This window comes from Syngnathus typhle, linkage group LG8 (genome assembly GCF_033458585.1).
Source record: "Syngnathus typhle isolate RoL2023-S1 ecotype Sweden linkage group LG8, RoL_Styp_1.0, whole genome shotgun sequence".
In the NCBI taxonomy this organism is placed as follows: domain Eukaryota; kingdom Metazoa; phylum Chordata; class Actinopteri; order Syngnathiformes; family Syngnathidae; genus Syngnathus; species Syngnathus typhle.
The window spans coordinates 7094732-7110135 of NC_083745.1; the positions used below are offsets into that span (position 1 = coordinate 7094732).

At 38.3% G+C, this 15404-nt stretch overlaps 1 protein-coding gene across 1 annotated transcript in view; it reads left to right on the top strand.

Annotated features, from left to right (window-relative positions):
• Positions 1 to 861: 861 nt before the first annotated feature.
• Positions 862 to 15404, top strand: part of eys (eyes shut homolog) — a 96066-nt gene continuing 81523 nt past the window's right edge. Inside the window, 9 exon segments of the mRNA XM_061285634.1 lie at positions 862 to 1552; positions 2614 to 2730; positions 5168 to 5250; positions 5923 to 6053; positions 7754 to 7868; positions 8742 to 8901; positions 12295 to 12399; positions 14405 to 14541; positions 15145 to 15308. Coding sequence (XP_061141618.1) covers positions 862 to 1552; positions 2614 to 2730; positions 5168 to 5250; positions 5923 to 6053; positions 7754 to 7868; positions 8742 to 8901; positions 12295 to 12399; positions 14405 to 14541; positions 15145 to 15308 — 1703 coding nt within the window.

The following is a 15404-nucleotide window of genomic DNA, read 5'->3' on the forward strand; positions in this document are numbered from 1 at the left end:
TCTTCCACTTCAGGAAATCAGTTTTTCTGTAACCCCACTCAAATAAATTGCACCTACGCTCGGAAAAAAACTCTTGCTTTTATGGGTCAACAATGGAGAGATGTTAAATTGTGACTAAGCATCAAAACTTTAATTTTGGGGAAATGCCACCAAATAATAAAAGTTCAAAGATCAAAACCAATAGATCATCAGCAAATGACAGATAGTAAATTACACGCATGCACACACACACACACGCACACACGATCAAAAATGCAGCAAATGATTCCTCTATCAATAGATATTGCCATTGTGTTTTTGAATTAGCCTCAACATGGACATTAAAGAATGCCTGCCATTTTGAAATGAGGATTGATTTTTAACATTAGGTAATACTGGTTGTGTTTAGATACTCATATGTCAAGATATAGTACTTGTGTCTGACGTCTAGTTCCACTGGAGGAAGACTTTGTTCTGAGGCTGGTTGTGAGACAGTTGCCTGTGGTCTTTTCCCAGTTGCAGATGCCTGGATGCTGTCCAAGAGGCACCAAATTGATTTCTGAGTCACCTCTACTGGCTGCTCTTAAACTCAAGGAGCAGCCACTCTAATTTGAGGCTGCCATGGATGGCCATCTCTAGAAGTGAGCCTGGGCGTGCATGATAGTTTATTTGACTCCAAATAACCCTTAGGTGTGAATAAGAGTGTCAATATTTGGATGAATAATTGCAAGAGGTGTCATCTACACATGATTAATTCAAAGCTGTGTCATTGTCCCCCAGGTATTCCTTGGCGCCACTTCTTTCCTAGAATCGGAGAAAAGAAGCAACATGAAGACTTCAACATTTTCCTTGACTTCCATCTATGTGAGCTGCTTGGTCCACATGAGCTTCTGCCTAACCACTTGCAAAAAGAACGTTGCACTTGAGTGGCACCAGGACCAAATCATCATTCAAATGAACTGGACACTCATGGAGAATATGTGTGGTAGTATTAAAGAATGTTGGGGTTCTGGTAGAGATGATTTGAATGTACCAGTTAACCTTCCGCAGATTTGCCCACTTCAGTTGCAGCTAGGGGACAAACTGTTGCTCGTCCCGGATGAGACACTGATGTCATATGGTGTCAGGCTTCTCAACGTGTCTAAGGACAATTTTGAGAGTTGTTCTGCGAGCGGGCTCGCAAAAGACCAGTTGATTTTCCCTCAACACATAAATAGAAGTGAAGAAGTGGATAGCAAGTGGCTCAAGCCGGGTCACCGCTACTTCATTGGTCTGCATGACGATGATACCCAGCTGTGTAAGCACGGCTTGAGGCTCAACGTGTTGGTCAAGACGCAACTTTGCCAAGCCTCCCCTCTTCTTCCACTTTGTTCTGGAAAGGGTATTTGTCAAACGGACAATTTGGAAGACACATACTCGTGCCGATGTCATCGCCACTACTCCGGGAGGTTTTGTGAAAAATTTGACCCTTGTTTGGATAATCCTTGTAAAAACAAAGGAGTGTGTTTGAGCAACGGATCTGCAGAACTGAACCACAGAACGTACAAATGTCTGTGTCCTCCACATTTTACAGGTAAAGCAGCTGGCTTTGAAAAAACATTTAATTCACTAACAGCTTTAATTAAACCTCCGTAAATTAAAATTGGCATTCATTACTATACATTTTACTTCCATTTCATTCTGCCTGCATTTGTCCAGCTGATGCTTTTTGATGACCTTGTTGTTTTGTTTTATTCTGTTGGCTTTCACATTTATGCAACAACATTGAACAATGAATGTGGGAATAAAACAGCTTTTGAGGATAGTCTCCCCAAATTGGATGAAAAGTCCGCAACTGACTGCTCACAAAAATAAAAGGCCTTGGCTCAAGCAAAGTTTTCTTATGGCGTGGTGAAAATATCTATTTAGAGAACAGCTTCTGTTCTGTTGCACTTAATTTGCTCTTCTTTTTCATCATCGACAAACTGCAACCGTTTGCCGTACAGCTCCAGTTGCAGCTACTGTAGGTCATGATTTTGGTTTTGAATTCAGGCTACAGATATCTACATATGAATATGTTTCAAGAAATCTTGCTTGACGAGCAGAATTAGAACAGAATAATAAGGGAAGCAGTAGCACAGTGCGTATGAACTTTTAGACTTAAGAGTAGCAGGTTCAAGACCCAATGCACTTGATAGATGAACTGCAGAGAAGCCTTTCAGCAAGAATCTGAACCTCCGAATACTCAGGGTCATGACACGGTTGTGCAGCCCCCTCATTCTGATGCCTCTTCTCAGTGCAAGAGAGTTTACCTTCAGGGATCAATAAAATATAATAATAAGAGAAAAATCAACTTAAATATGCACAAGGAGGTTAGTGAGAGAATTTTTCACTTAAATTCTAGTGTATGCCTTCCTCCAGTCCACTGATTTATTCATCAGTTTAATCAGCATTGAGCTCTTATCAGATCAATTGTCAAATGCAAAGCAAACAAAACTAATGATAAATAACTTGCTTTTAAAATAACATATTTGTATTTATTGCCAATGTGTACTCTTTGAGTCTGCATAATCACTAGCGCTGACTTTTTGTATAAAGATTTGTATATAGAGGAATATATTAATATCTCCAGCTCCTGTTTTCTCATCCTTTTAGGAACAACCTGCTCAGAAGTTATCGGCAAGGAAAACTGCGACAGCGTATGTACAAAAGGGACGTGCGTTCAAGTGTCGTCAGGCTCCTATGCCTGCATCTGTGGTGCAGAATTCTCAGGTAGGCATTTTAGCAAATATTACACCATGTCACTCACCTCATAAGCCTCTCTCTCTGGAAAAGGTCAAATCTGAAAACCTTCTATCCAAGACCAGCATTTCCTTCCAGGCTTTAAACTTACTACTTTGTAGTGTATTTGTCATCATAATTGGAGCAGCCACTTTAAATCAAACACTTCAGAAGTCAGCATTACGACTGCTCATGTATGGCTGTAAAAAAGCCATGAATAGCTGCTGGCTAACGGAGCGTGACGTAGTTTATAAAACACGGGTTTACAGCTACTAATTAAAATGTCATTTATATTACATTGTTCCTGCTGATGGATATTTTATCACAAGTTTGATATTGCTCAGAGTTTTTAAATATTGGCTGTCTCGTGTAAATTCAGTTTTGATTTAACTCCCCAATATGATGAACCTATGCAGGGTCTTACATCAATGTGGCTTAACGCTCCTTTAAAATTCTTTATGAGTTCCTCATTTTCTTGATTCAAATGAATGGGAGTGAAATGTAATGTAAATATGTCTATAATATTTTTACCAGGTAGTTAAGCGGGGAGGACAAGCAGGGAGTTTTTTTTACTCCAATTGAAACTGAGGCAGATGCCTACACAACACATTTCGTACACCTATCATAAAAGAATTTAAGCAATGATTATCATTCAGGGCCGCCTTCGTGTTTTGAAAAGAGGAATCCAAATATTGGACATACTTCTATACGATGCAACTATTGAAATGCACTGAAGGTGAACATTTTCTAAACACAAGGGTATTTTCTAAATGTTTAAACGTACATCCAACTGTTTAATGTTTTTGTACCTCATGCTGTTATGTTATCACTCCTGACTGTAAGAAAAACATTTTTACGTCCTGCGTGTTTGTTCGGCTGGGGTGAAAAAATGTATCGTTCTCCGTTTTGAATTGCCGCTTGTCAAGTAAATGGCGTGCATTATATCACATGCGTAAACCTCCAAATAAATCGATGCTTGGGAAACTGTGACTACCCTGTAAATATTGGCAGATCAACTAAACATGATACAAAACCTTTGTGTACAAAGCATTGTATGTTTTCCTTTTAATATTTTCTGCTTTTGTGGGATAGCAAACTATTTATGGGGGCGTACTTGCTAATGTCTCTAGCGTGTCGACTCCTCAGGGTGCTTTTCCATAGTCATGCGTCCCTGCTGTCCCATCAGCTTCTAGAGAGTACTTTGGAGCATTTGCTTCCTCCTCCTCCCCCTTTCTGCTGCAGTTTCTTCATTAATCAAGCGAGAAGCTGGATGTTGCCTTCTCCATTGGCGGTTGCCCTCATAGGCCAAAGTCTATGTGCACAGAATAATGAGCCAAGCTCGTGGGATGTGTGAGATGAGATTTCTTTTTGTTTTGACTGTCCTCTGCTTTACATCTGGGCTATCTGATTTAAATATTACCTATCATCCCTATTAGTCCATTTTTATTTTGCTGAGATGTTGATTGTCTTTATCTCAGTTTCATTTTGTTGGCAGCAAAATATAATTAGTATCAAGTATGCAGTCATCACCCCTGTTAACTAATTTAATTACACTAAACAGAGATGCATTGAGTCTTTTGTATTGAATTTTCACAGTTAACCACTGCATTCATGAGGGTATATGCCCTTTAAATGGCAACAAAATATATTTGGTCATGTATTTCAATGAATTACCTCTCCCAAAATGAAATCCAAAGAAGACAACAAAATGACACCTTTGAGCAAGTACTATATACTAGAATTTATGTCAAGTTATTTATTGTAGAAGAGGCTATGTGCGAAGACTGTAAAGGAAACTCAGTTTATGGAGTGCAAAATGATCTGTGGCTCAAGCAAGACCTGAAGATAAATACGAGAAGATTGATTGCCACAGAGGTTTACCATGAGTTGCCTCTGGGACAGCAGATGGATTTAAGGAAATGTGCATGGAAAGATTCCCTGCAAAGATAAGTGTCTAGAAAGAGAAACATGAAAAGTCTCATCATGGACATCAAAATTCAATTAATCTCACCTTGAAACTAAGTTTGTCCTTTGTATGCCACTGTGCACATGTCTATTTTGTATACTGCTTGTCCTCATTGGGGTAGTGGCTGACTCGGAGCCTATTCAATCTGACTTTTGGCACAACCATCATTTAGAATGATAAATAAAACATCACAATGTATTCAAATTAAAAATATAAAATTCTAAGGAAAGAAAGTTGGTGTTTAGCGGTGCAGTGACTTCAACGCAGGACGGCTCACGTTGACGCTGACCCAAATGCTCATTTGTCCACCTGACTTCATCGCATGCAGTCACAGATCAACAATCCCAGACAAATGCATTTGTCTTTCTTTTGACGTCATCATCCTTTTCCATTTTCCACTACAAAAACAGCACAAATAGCTGACGTGACGACATCGTAAATGTCATGTGTTCTGTTTTGCAGACCTGCCTTGTGAAAGAAAATCTAGTTGTGATCCAAATCCATGCAGAAATGGAGGCACATGTGAGGAGACTCCCACAGGTCTGGTCTGCCATTGTCCTGAAAGCTTCAGGGGCCTCTACTGCGATTCTGCATCCGCCGTTGATTGCTCGTCAAATGCTTGTCAGCAGAATCAAATTTGCAGTGCAGAGCATGTGAGGACCCAATTTCCTATTTGTTTTCTATAGCACATGGAAATGAATATAGTCTCTTGAAATAGGATCAAAAGGCTTTATTCTAAAGACATGAGCAGTAATTAATACTTCCTACTGAAGATGAACAAAGGGAAAGAATGGTTGCAGCAATTTGATTCAATGATAGCACAAATTTCAAATATGCTCTATTTATTTTATTTTTTTTCAATAGGAAACATAGACGTGCAAAGACAGAGGCGGTTTGGGGTTTCTGGCTCCTACTCCTATTCCCATTGATGCACTTTTTTTCAGCACACTTACCTTTTGTTTGTTTTTTGCTTCTGTTTGAAAGTCAGTATTTGAGTTGGCGAGTGTTTGAATAGGAAAAAGAAGGGACATTGGTTTATTTGAGGGGTTACATTTTTAGCTTCCACTTAATCCCATTTGAAAGAACAAAGATTCATTTTGGAATTCACTCTAAGAATAACGGTACAATTTTACCATTTGAAAAAAAAGCTAGCCTTCAGTCATGTGTGAAATCCAGCCGTTTTCACATGACCTGGTTTGTTCTGGCCCTTTGTGCAGGCCTCTGAATGTGTGTGTGCAGATGGTGAAGTGGTCCCAGCATGCACGAGAGGGCGGCGGAACGTGTGCAACCCATCACCGTGCCTCAATAATGCCACCTGTGTGTCCAGGGGACATGATTATGTGTGCAGGTGAAAAACATGAAACACACACAAGGATCTCAAGCTGACTGTTCTTTCTTTTTGACTGATATACACAGGCTGGATACAATTTGATCACATTTTGTCACCACCCTTCAACGTGAACACGCTTTTTCACTTGAATAGTCAAACTAGCCTCCTGTGGTGATATTCAAAACATGTTTTAAAATAAAGCTATGACAATTGCTTGCTAAAAAAATGTCCTGCCTGTGTCCTTAAAGCCATTCTGATTTTATTTATCTGCCCTGTTATCTTCCATTATTTCCCCAAGTGAACTAAATATCACTAAGTGTACCTTTTCACAAGTTAACATCGTTCTTTTTAACGACAAACATGGCACTGTTGTTTATTTTGACATGCAACTGAGCTTCAAATTGTTTAATCAATAGCTAAATAATGTGCATCCTCTGGCAATTTTGGAAGAACTAAAGCTGTTGCCAGGGGTGGATGGAGCAAAAAAAAAAAAAAAAAATCTGCCCTGACATTTTTGGCATAGAGCAGCTCCTCATACTGTTACTATTTTCTAATAATGATCGGAAAAGGCTAATTACGTTATCACTCAGTTTTTATAACGTACACATTCTCTTATAAAAACTCGTAAATCTTTGGGGGAGGACTGGAATGAATTACAGTCATGGCATTTTCATTCATTTCAGCGGGGAAAGATGGCGTGAGATACAAGTGTGTTGAATTAAGAGTGTGGGCTCATAACAAATTTAACTCAAATCTCAAGACAACACTATAATCGTTTTCTGAATCTATATCAGGAAATGGCAAGGCCACACAAAATAGTGTTATAATTATTTTAAACTGGATAAAGAATGTGCTCTAAAATGATCACTTTCTGAACAAAATCTAGTGTTTAACTTTTTTAACAACTAATAAATGTAAAGCTCTTTCAATACTCAATCTTTTGAGAACAATATAATAGAAACTGACATAATGTGGTTTTGAAACATGTCTTTCACCTCGTAACACATTGTTCTTTAAGATTACAATGTTCTTGTAGATAAGATTCTTCTTCTGTATTACATTCGTCTTCTAGATTATATTATTTCATTCTCCTCACCAATGCTTGGTAGATACTTATCGAACTGAAACCTTATTGTTCCACTGGCAGCATAATCAGTTTAGTGATTAATACTTCTTTGCAGTGCCATTGGATAATACTGTACATTTTCAAGCAAAATGGATAACTTTATGAGGAGGGAACATGTCTTGTAAAATTAGTAAAGTAGGAGCTGATTTTATTAAAAGGGAACGAACGCAAATGTAGAAAAAAATACAGCCATTATTTTAATCCGGTTCACCGATAGTGTCGTGGTGGATTCAGATGACTTCAGTGCACACAGTTCATTCAGATTATGAGAGTATTTTTCTCTTGGTATGTGTAGTGTTTACATGCCAGATTACATGACACATTAATTTTAATAACATAGAATTGAAGATATACACACAATGACCACTTCAGCGCTTATATCATCTGAATCCATCTGGATTTCATACTATGAAGTTGTACATACATGTAGAAATGTGCAATATTATCATTTTAGGGGCAGACTGACAAATTCTTTCATCTGTACAACAAAGTAGGAAAAAAATATGAGTCCAGACATGGTGTAGAAATAAAGCATGTTAGCGCCTGAGGCTTAGGGTGAAATGATTTTCTGACACACGCTTCCTTTCAACAGATGTCTGCGGGGCTTTGCGGGGAAGAATTGTGGAGAAGTAATTGACTACTGCCGCCTGCTCAATATCAACTGTCTAAATGAGGGATTGTGTTTGAGTGTAATTGCCGGATATCAGGTGAGTAATTCAATGTCTCGGTCATAATCAAATACTCTGAGGCCTCGGAAATATGTCTCATGTTGCACCTGGAAGTATCATGTGAGAATCTCTAATACGACATTGATTAGTTTGATTGTGACAGATGCTTCAAATTAGCTTTGCACATTCATGACATTTCTCAGATGAAGTTAATAAAAACAGTCTTTAGTGTCTCAGGCTTTTAACACCCACACACAACATCCGCATGTCACATATTTGTTCAAAAGTCGTTCCATCTCTGGCTCATACACTGTATGACTGCTCACAAAAAGACATCATTAATTGGAGCGAGCAAGTTGAATAGTACATAATACTCTTAATTCTACAGCGATAAATCATTAAATGTGAATTCATTGCTTGACAGGAAATGTTCTGCTTTAATTTGCCTCTCTTTTAGCACTTGGCACAAACATCTGTATTTTCATGACAGCCAAGACTCCTTTGTGATGACCCCAAATCTTCTAATTATATTATCGGTCTTGTTTCATCAGACATTAGAGAGAATGAACTACGACGTCCATGTTGATGTCTTGTTTGCACACACTGATCCCCAAAATTTAGAATATGAGGTGTGTTTAAAGTTAGTATATATAAAATGTAGTATCTCCAAGTTTTTTTGTTTTGAATAAAATCGATATAGTAAAATTTAACTGGCAAAAACTGCATTGTGATGTCATCGTTATGGTTGCTTATTGTTCAAAAATTCCCACCCCACCTCCAGACTCATAAGTGTCAAGATCTTACTGGGGATGAAGTACTTTACTGTGTGCTCAAATCCACTGTGGTAAAATGGAACGAGATTGATGAGTTGCACACCGTGTCAAATTGACCTACGCTGCGGTTTTGCTGCAGTGTATCTGTACCCCAGGATGGATGGGAGAGTTTTGTCAATACGTGAGCAATGCCTGCCTGATAAAACCCAACAGATGCTTGAATGGAGCCACATGTATTACAACGAGCCAGATGTCGTCTCCTCCACAGTACATGTGCAAATGCCCAAAAGGATTCACAGGTGAGATAACTTCCAAAGTCAAGAAAAGTGTGTTTTTATTTGGTATTTTGTTTTCAATATATATCTTTACATATAAACTTTATAGAATCTTGATACAATTCTCACTGGAAGCCCAACAAGGGCAATGGTGTCTTACCATGACTTATATAAAGCTAAAGGTTGAGATGAAACATGTGGAGGACACATCTACCTATTTAGGAAGTGTCTGTGACCTCTAGTAGTGTAAATATATCACATTGAGGTCAACATTGTTGTGGAGGTTTAGCTTCGTGCTGTCACGTTTGCAGCAAACGGTGATGAAGTACCTGGAATGATGGGCCGCTACCAGCTCAAGGTCTATTCTCTCAGTGACTTCTCACCTCTAACCTCACTAAGCAGGTGGAAAATACACCTAAAATGAACTTCAGAAATACCTCTTAATGTACCTGCCTGCCGTTTGAAGCATTGCGGCTAATATGTTTAATCTGCTTAATTGGCTATCATCTTGAAAAAAATAATAAAATAAAGTATATACGATAAAATCATTATTATAGCCTAAATGGAAATGGCATGCTGTAGTTTCAAAATATCTTGTATTTGGTCGTAGCTATGCTGTCATACCCCATTATGCAGAATCATGTATAAGGAGCAGTTCAAGACAAACTTTGCCAAGAAATATGCTTTCAGATGAACTCATTTGTCATTTTACGTAACTCCAAAAGCCCATTCTGATGTTTTATTTTTACATGATTCATTTCTACCCTCTGTGTTTCCACTGTGCTATTCAATATGCTGCCATCTTAGGTTTGTTTATGCTTTTTTCACTTTATATAGTTATATTTGACCATCCTAGGCAGTGAGGGGCAATAAATTGTGTAGATTCCTATAGGAGTATTCATGCATTCATACTGCATTCGTATATGTATATGTACAGTATGTAGTATATGTATACGAATGCAGTGTACATGTATATGTACAGTATGTAGTATATGTATACATATGCGTATATATATATATATATATATATATATAAAAAATTCCCCTCTCACCCTCCGCGGGTGGTCTCCCACTCCAAGCTCGGGTCCTCTACCAGAGGCCTGGGAGCTTGAGGGTTCTGCGCAGTATTTTGGCTGTTCCTAGCACTGCACTCTTCTGGACTGAGATGTCTGATGTTGTTCCTGGAATCTGCTGTAGCCACTCCTCCAGTTTTATATATATATATATACTTTGTATATGTATGTAGTATGTGAACATATGTGTGTGTACTATGTAATACGATCCACTCAACCCCCGATTGGATTCCATTGTCAATTTTCAGTTTCCAACTTTCATTCATATAAAAAAATAACAAAATGAATGAGTCTTTTTCTAACACAGTAACTTTTCGTAATGTAACAAAATGATAAATATATCATTTAGGTAATCGATTATTTTACTTTTTACATCGATGCATATTATGCATTTGATTCATATTGAATGTCCCTTTTTCTTTCCTGCATAATACTGCAGTGCATTTCCCTGATCTAGCGTTAAGCCCTGACACACTCACCTGTCAGTCAGATTAGACCTCACATAGCACTACATGAACAAGATTTTCCACTTCTTTTCCCTTGCTAAAATCTGCTTCCATTTCAGTCATAGAAAGTTGTCTCTTGCACGACGGGAAGACTTAGTGCCGAATAAAATTCATTATTTTCCATCATCATGTGATATTTTTTCCCCTCTTGAATATTTGAGCCATGCGGCATAAAAAGACCAATTTAATTTCAAGCATTGCCATGAAAACCTCCACTGTACTCTATCATAGATCATAACTCTGAATACACTGCTCAAATCCAAATGTGGAGGTTTTATTTAGCAAGAATTTATTTTTCACTGTAGAGCACTTGTAAGCATAAATGATGGTGGCTTCATTCACATAATTACGTTTTCTCTCTACTGTTGAGATCTGTAATTTAATTTTAAGTTTATTTGGATGTAAATCAAAAACATTTAATGATTTGTATGAAACTGTATACACAAAACAAGTAAACGCTATGGCTATGTGGAGTAAACCCTATCACATATTGAGATCTGTAATTTAATTTTAAGTTTATTTGGATGTAAATCAAAAACATTTAATGATTTGTATGAAACTGTATACACAAAACAAGTAAAGGCTATGGCTATGTGGGGTAAACCCTATCACATATTGAGATCTGTAATTTAATTTTAAGTTTATTTGGATGTAAATCAAAAACATTTAATGTTTTGTATGAAACTGTATACACAAAACAAGTAAAGGCTATGGCTATGTGGGGTAAACCATATCACATATTGAGATCTGTAATTTAATTTTAAGTTTATTTGGATGTAAATCAAAAACATTTAATGTTTTGTATGAAACTGTATAAACAAAACAAGTAAAGGCTAGGGCTATGTGGGGTAAACCCTATCATACATTGCATAAGGTTTTGCGATAAACATTGTCTGATCAATTTAGTTTGCAGAAAAGAGGAATACTAAACAAACATAACAATAGAAGCAAAAAATAAAACAAGCACACATTGCGCTAATGCAACATAAGTGGTGTCCTGACTGGTCCATGAACTCCTTTTATTTTATATATTTTTCCAAGAAATTATTATTGGGTAGCAGACAAACTGAGATAGTCACTGCTGTCCCAGGTAAATTTTAAAACCCACACTAGCACTGGGTGTTCATGCCAACTGGATGACAACAAAGACAATATATTAAAATGGCAACATCATTATACAAGTGATGCATTTCCAGTCACGCTCTTCCCAGATGTGTAAGACGAAACCAAACCCGGCATAAATTGTATATAATGAACTGTAGCATCTACACTGCTGATGGCATCAATCTTTGCCATTCTGCTGTTTCATGAAAGCACGTCTGCCGCGGCAGGATTTTTTTTGTCCCTTCTTTTATTGATGATAGGACATTTTGAATTAATAGCCTGCATTGGAAGCACACCATCTTCCTGCTGACAAAGCGTGAGAGCACGTCTCTTTCTGACATAGCAGCGTAGCAAACAAATATCAATCAAGGCACCTGACCTCCCCTACTCCCATCATCTGTAGTTTCTCTCTTTATTCCCCCTTTCCCTAGAAATTTATTTAAACAAATTCAATAACATTTGCAAAGTAGTAATGACAAAACACGGCAATTGTATTATTGTTTGAAAGTACATTAACATGAATGTGTCCAGTGCTACTGATAATATTAGAGTACCGATTTACTTAGCTTAACCAAACAAATAACTTGGAACTTCCATTTCAGTCATTTCTGGGTAATTGTGATTACATCCATTCATCCATTCATTTTCTGAACCCCTCAATCCTCACAAGGTATTTTTAATCACTTATGAACAGGTCCGTTTTAGTTGCAAATGTGTAATCTTTTTTCTCTCAGGAACACACTGTGAGACGGAGATCAACGAGTGTCACTCCAATCCCTGCCGGCACAATGGCACATGCTTTGACTTGGTAGGACACTATGAATGCCAGTGTCCCACAGGTTCGTACTGTTGTGTCTACCCAAAAGGCCTTTGTGCATAGATATCACTATTAGCTATCATGCCAAGCAGTAATGCAGACCTTTTACACTTGTGTGCAGCAAATATAGTCTCTGAGTCATAGCCAGGGACCCTCTGGCCTTTTCAGTGTTCGCATGGTGATTACCCTTTGCCAGCGGCATCCCTCAGCAGAAACACAATTTGCCCCAGGAAATTAAGCTGGGGAAATTGACATGATTACATTTTGCATGTGTTAAAGATTTTTTTGAATTATATAAACAGTTAGTTCTTATTCCACCATCCCTGTGCATGATTATGCAGGATTATTAATTGATCTCTCTGACCCAGAAGACAGATCATCAGTCTTTTTCAACCATTCACATTCATAAACTACTCGCAATTCAGTTAAGTTGACTTTGGCTTGGTTAAAACAAACTCTTTTGACAACTGGTTTGCCACATATTCCATGTTGTTTTATTTAGCGGGTTTTGATAAATGATCTAGTATGAAATGTTTTATGTAAAATGTACAATGTTTTATAAATGTAATTATCAACTAAGAACTGTTACACTCTTCAGTTTAATTTCTTATGTGATTTTGGACGATGATAGTAGAGAAACTAGGTTGAACTTCACTTAGAAAGGCCTGAAATTGCAAAGATGCAAAGGTGGAAGGAAGCATGGTCCCCATGTGAGCAGAGACGGCTTCTGAATTCTTTTCTCTTTCTGGGCTAAAAAGTGGCCTTGGCTGATAAAAAGGGGAGGCCAAAAGAAAGGATTTATGAATACATTTAATAATATACAACTACACTGCTGGTGGGAGAGCTCCGCAGAGTTCTGATTGGGCTATATCCCCTGTAGCGCCATCCCTGGTGAGAAAAGAACGCAAGCCCCTATTGTATTGGACTGCCTCCTTAAAAAAATAATTAAAATGCCTTCATTTGTGCATTCGAGGCAGCAATAAAGATCCTGGAGTGCTCCAAATAACATGTCTGTTTAATAATTTGGGCCCATGATTGACAGCAGAAAGAAATCACAAAGCTCATTAACGGACTCCGATATTCAATTGGAATTGTGCTAATATATCTTGAAACTCCCATCAAAATAATTTTCCATTAATTGCTTATTTTGCCTCACCGGCTGAGACCTGAATTTACATTCACAAAATGCAAAGTGATGAAGCCCTCGTGAGGGCTCTGTGTTGTTGCCAGGGCACAGGACGTGTCTGGCAGCTGCTTGGACCTCTTTAATGTGGCATTTTATTGCATGTAGAAAGACACTGTGGGTTGCGCAACACACACCTTTTCTCTTTTCCGCCAGAACCACCAGAAGCCCCCTTACTGCTACCTTTGTAGCCTGACTTAATCCTCAATCGGGAATTCCCAACTCTCTGAGTAAACTGGTGCAAGATGTGTTCACACGTCCATGGAAACAAATTTCCAGGGCAAACCCTCTCCAGCCTAAATCTCATCTGTTATCTATAAGTAAACGTAAGCCTCTTACACTCTCACACATCATCTGCTGCATCTCCTCATGGTGTTCCAGTTATGAAGAGTCAGACCTCTGGGTTTTGGACACCACTGCAGAGGAGAGTCTTACGACATGACTGGATTTACAAGTGGCTGGCTTAGTGGATGTATTGAACCCAAAGTAATGCATTTTTTTCCCAACTGTATTTGAACCCTCAGTTTTGTCATTTGGTAATAAGACTGAATCTTTTAGATCCACTGCAGTTAAAGAAAGTGTTTCTGTTGGCCTCATTATGTTGACTCTCACCATACATCATGTCTGCGAGTATCCCCAAAAACCTTGATGGTAGTAAATCAATGCACTCTCACGGTAGTTCCACAAAAGGTTATGCCCTATATCATGTTTGGATTGACATTGATGAATACACAAGTGCTGTGCATGCAAAAACATACACACTTGAAGATGACAAACTAGTCACCATTTCTGTGACTGGATATTGCATGAAATACGGTATGTAGTAATTAAGCTCCTCTTGCAGGTTTTCTTGGCAAGAACTGTGAAGTGGACGTAGACGCTTGTGTGCTCAACAGCACATGTCCACCAAAGACTCAGTGTTTGGATCTTGCTGATGGTTTAAAATATACTTGCCGTGTGCCCTGCCCCACAAGCCTTCAGGTGGGTCAAAGTTCTTAGGTAGGCCTCACATGACATTTGGACATGGTCCTTGGTGAGGATTTGCAACATTGTTTTCTTTAATGAATGAACGAATACTTGGTGAGGATTTGTAACGTTATTTTTAAGAGTCTAACTAATGCACTAAAAAACATGAGAACAGCGGGGGCTACCTCTTTGCATAACAGATTTGGAATTTGTATTCCACGGCATGTGTTGGATGAATTGTATGTAAACCTTCTAGCCCATATAGAAATTAATACGCGATAGTGGGGATCTCTTCTTTTTCCCTCTTTTTGTTAGAGAGCTCTCGGGAGCTTTTACCCTCAGTGGTCATTGATCTTGTCTTGTAAGACATGATTCAGTTGCAACATGAAATAGGAAGTGAATACACTATAAAGCACAGATCAGTATTCATGAGTATCGTGTCCCAGTAATGAGGCTCATTCTCAGCCTGCCAGGAGGAGGAAATTATTCAAAGCTGTATTGTGAAATAATGACAGGATACCTGACTTGGCCTGTGTAAGATATTATACAAGATAAAGTTACTTCATGTTTTCAGATGCCATATCTATCTACTCTTTATGTTTAATTGTTTTTCAGCAGCCATGCGCCAACAAAGGCCGCTGCGTGTTGAATAACGCCAACAGCTACACATGCATCTGCAGCCCCGGATGGTCAGGCCATAATTGTCGCACAAATGTCAATGATTGTGTTCAACATTGGTGTCAAAATGGCGCGACTTGTGTGGATGAAATTAATGGTTATAGGTGAGTGGTTGCATTCACCGTTGCCTTGGTGCTGCCCCGGTACTGCAATATCAAAACTGTCTCAGTAAAAGTGGTTAATCATATACCATACTGTAC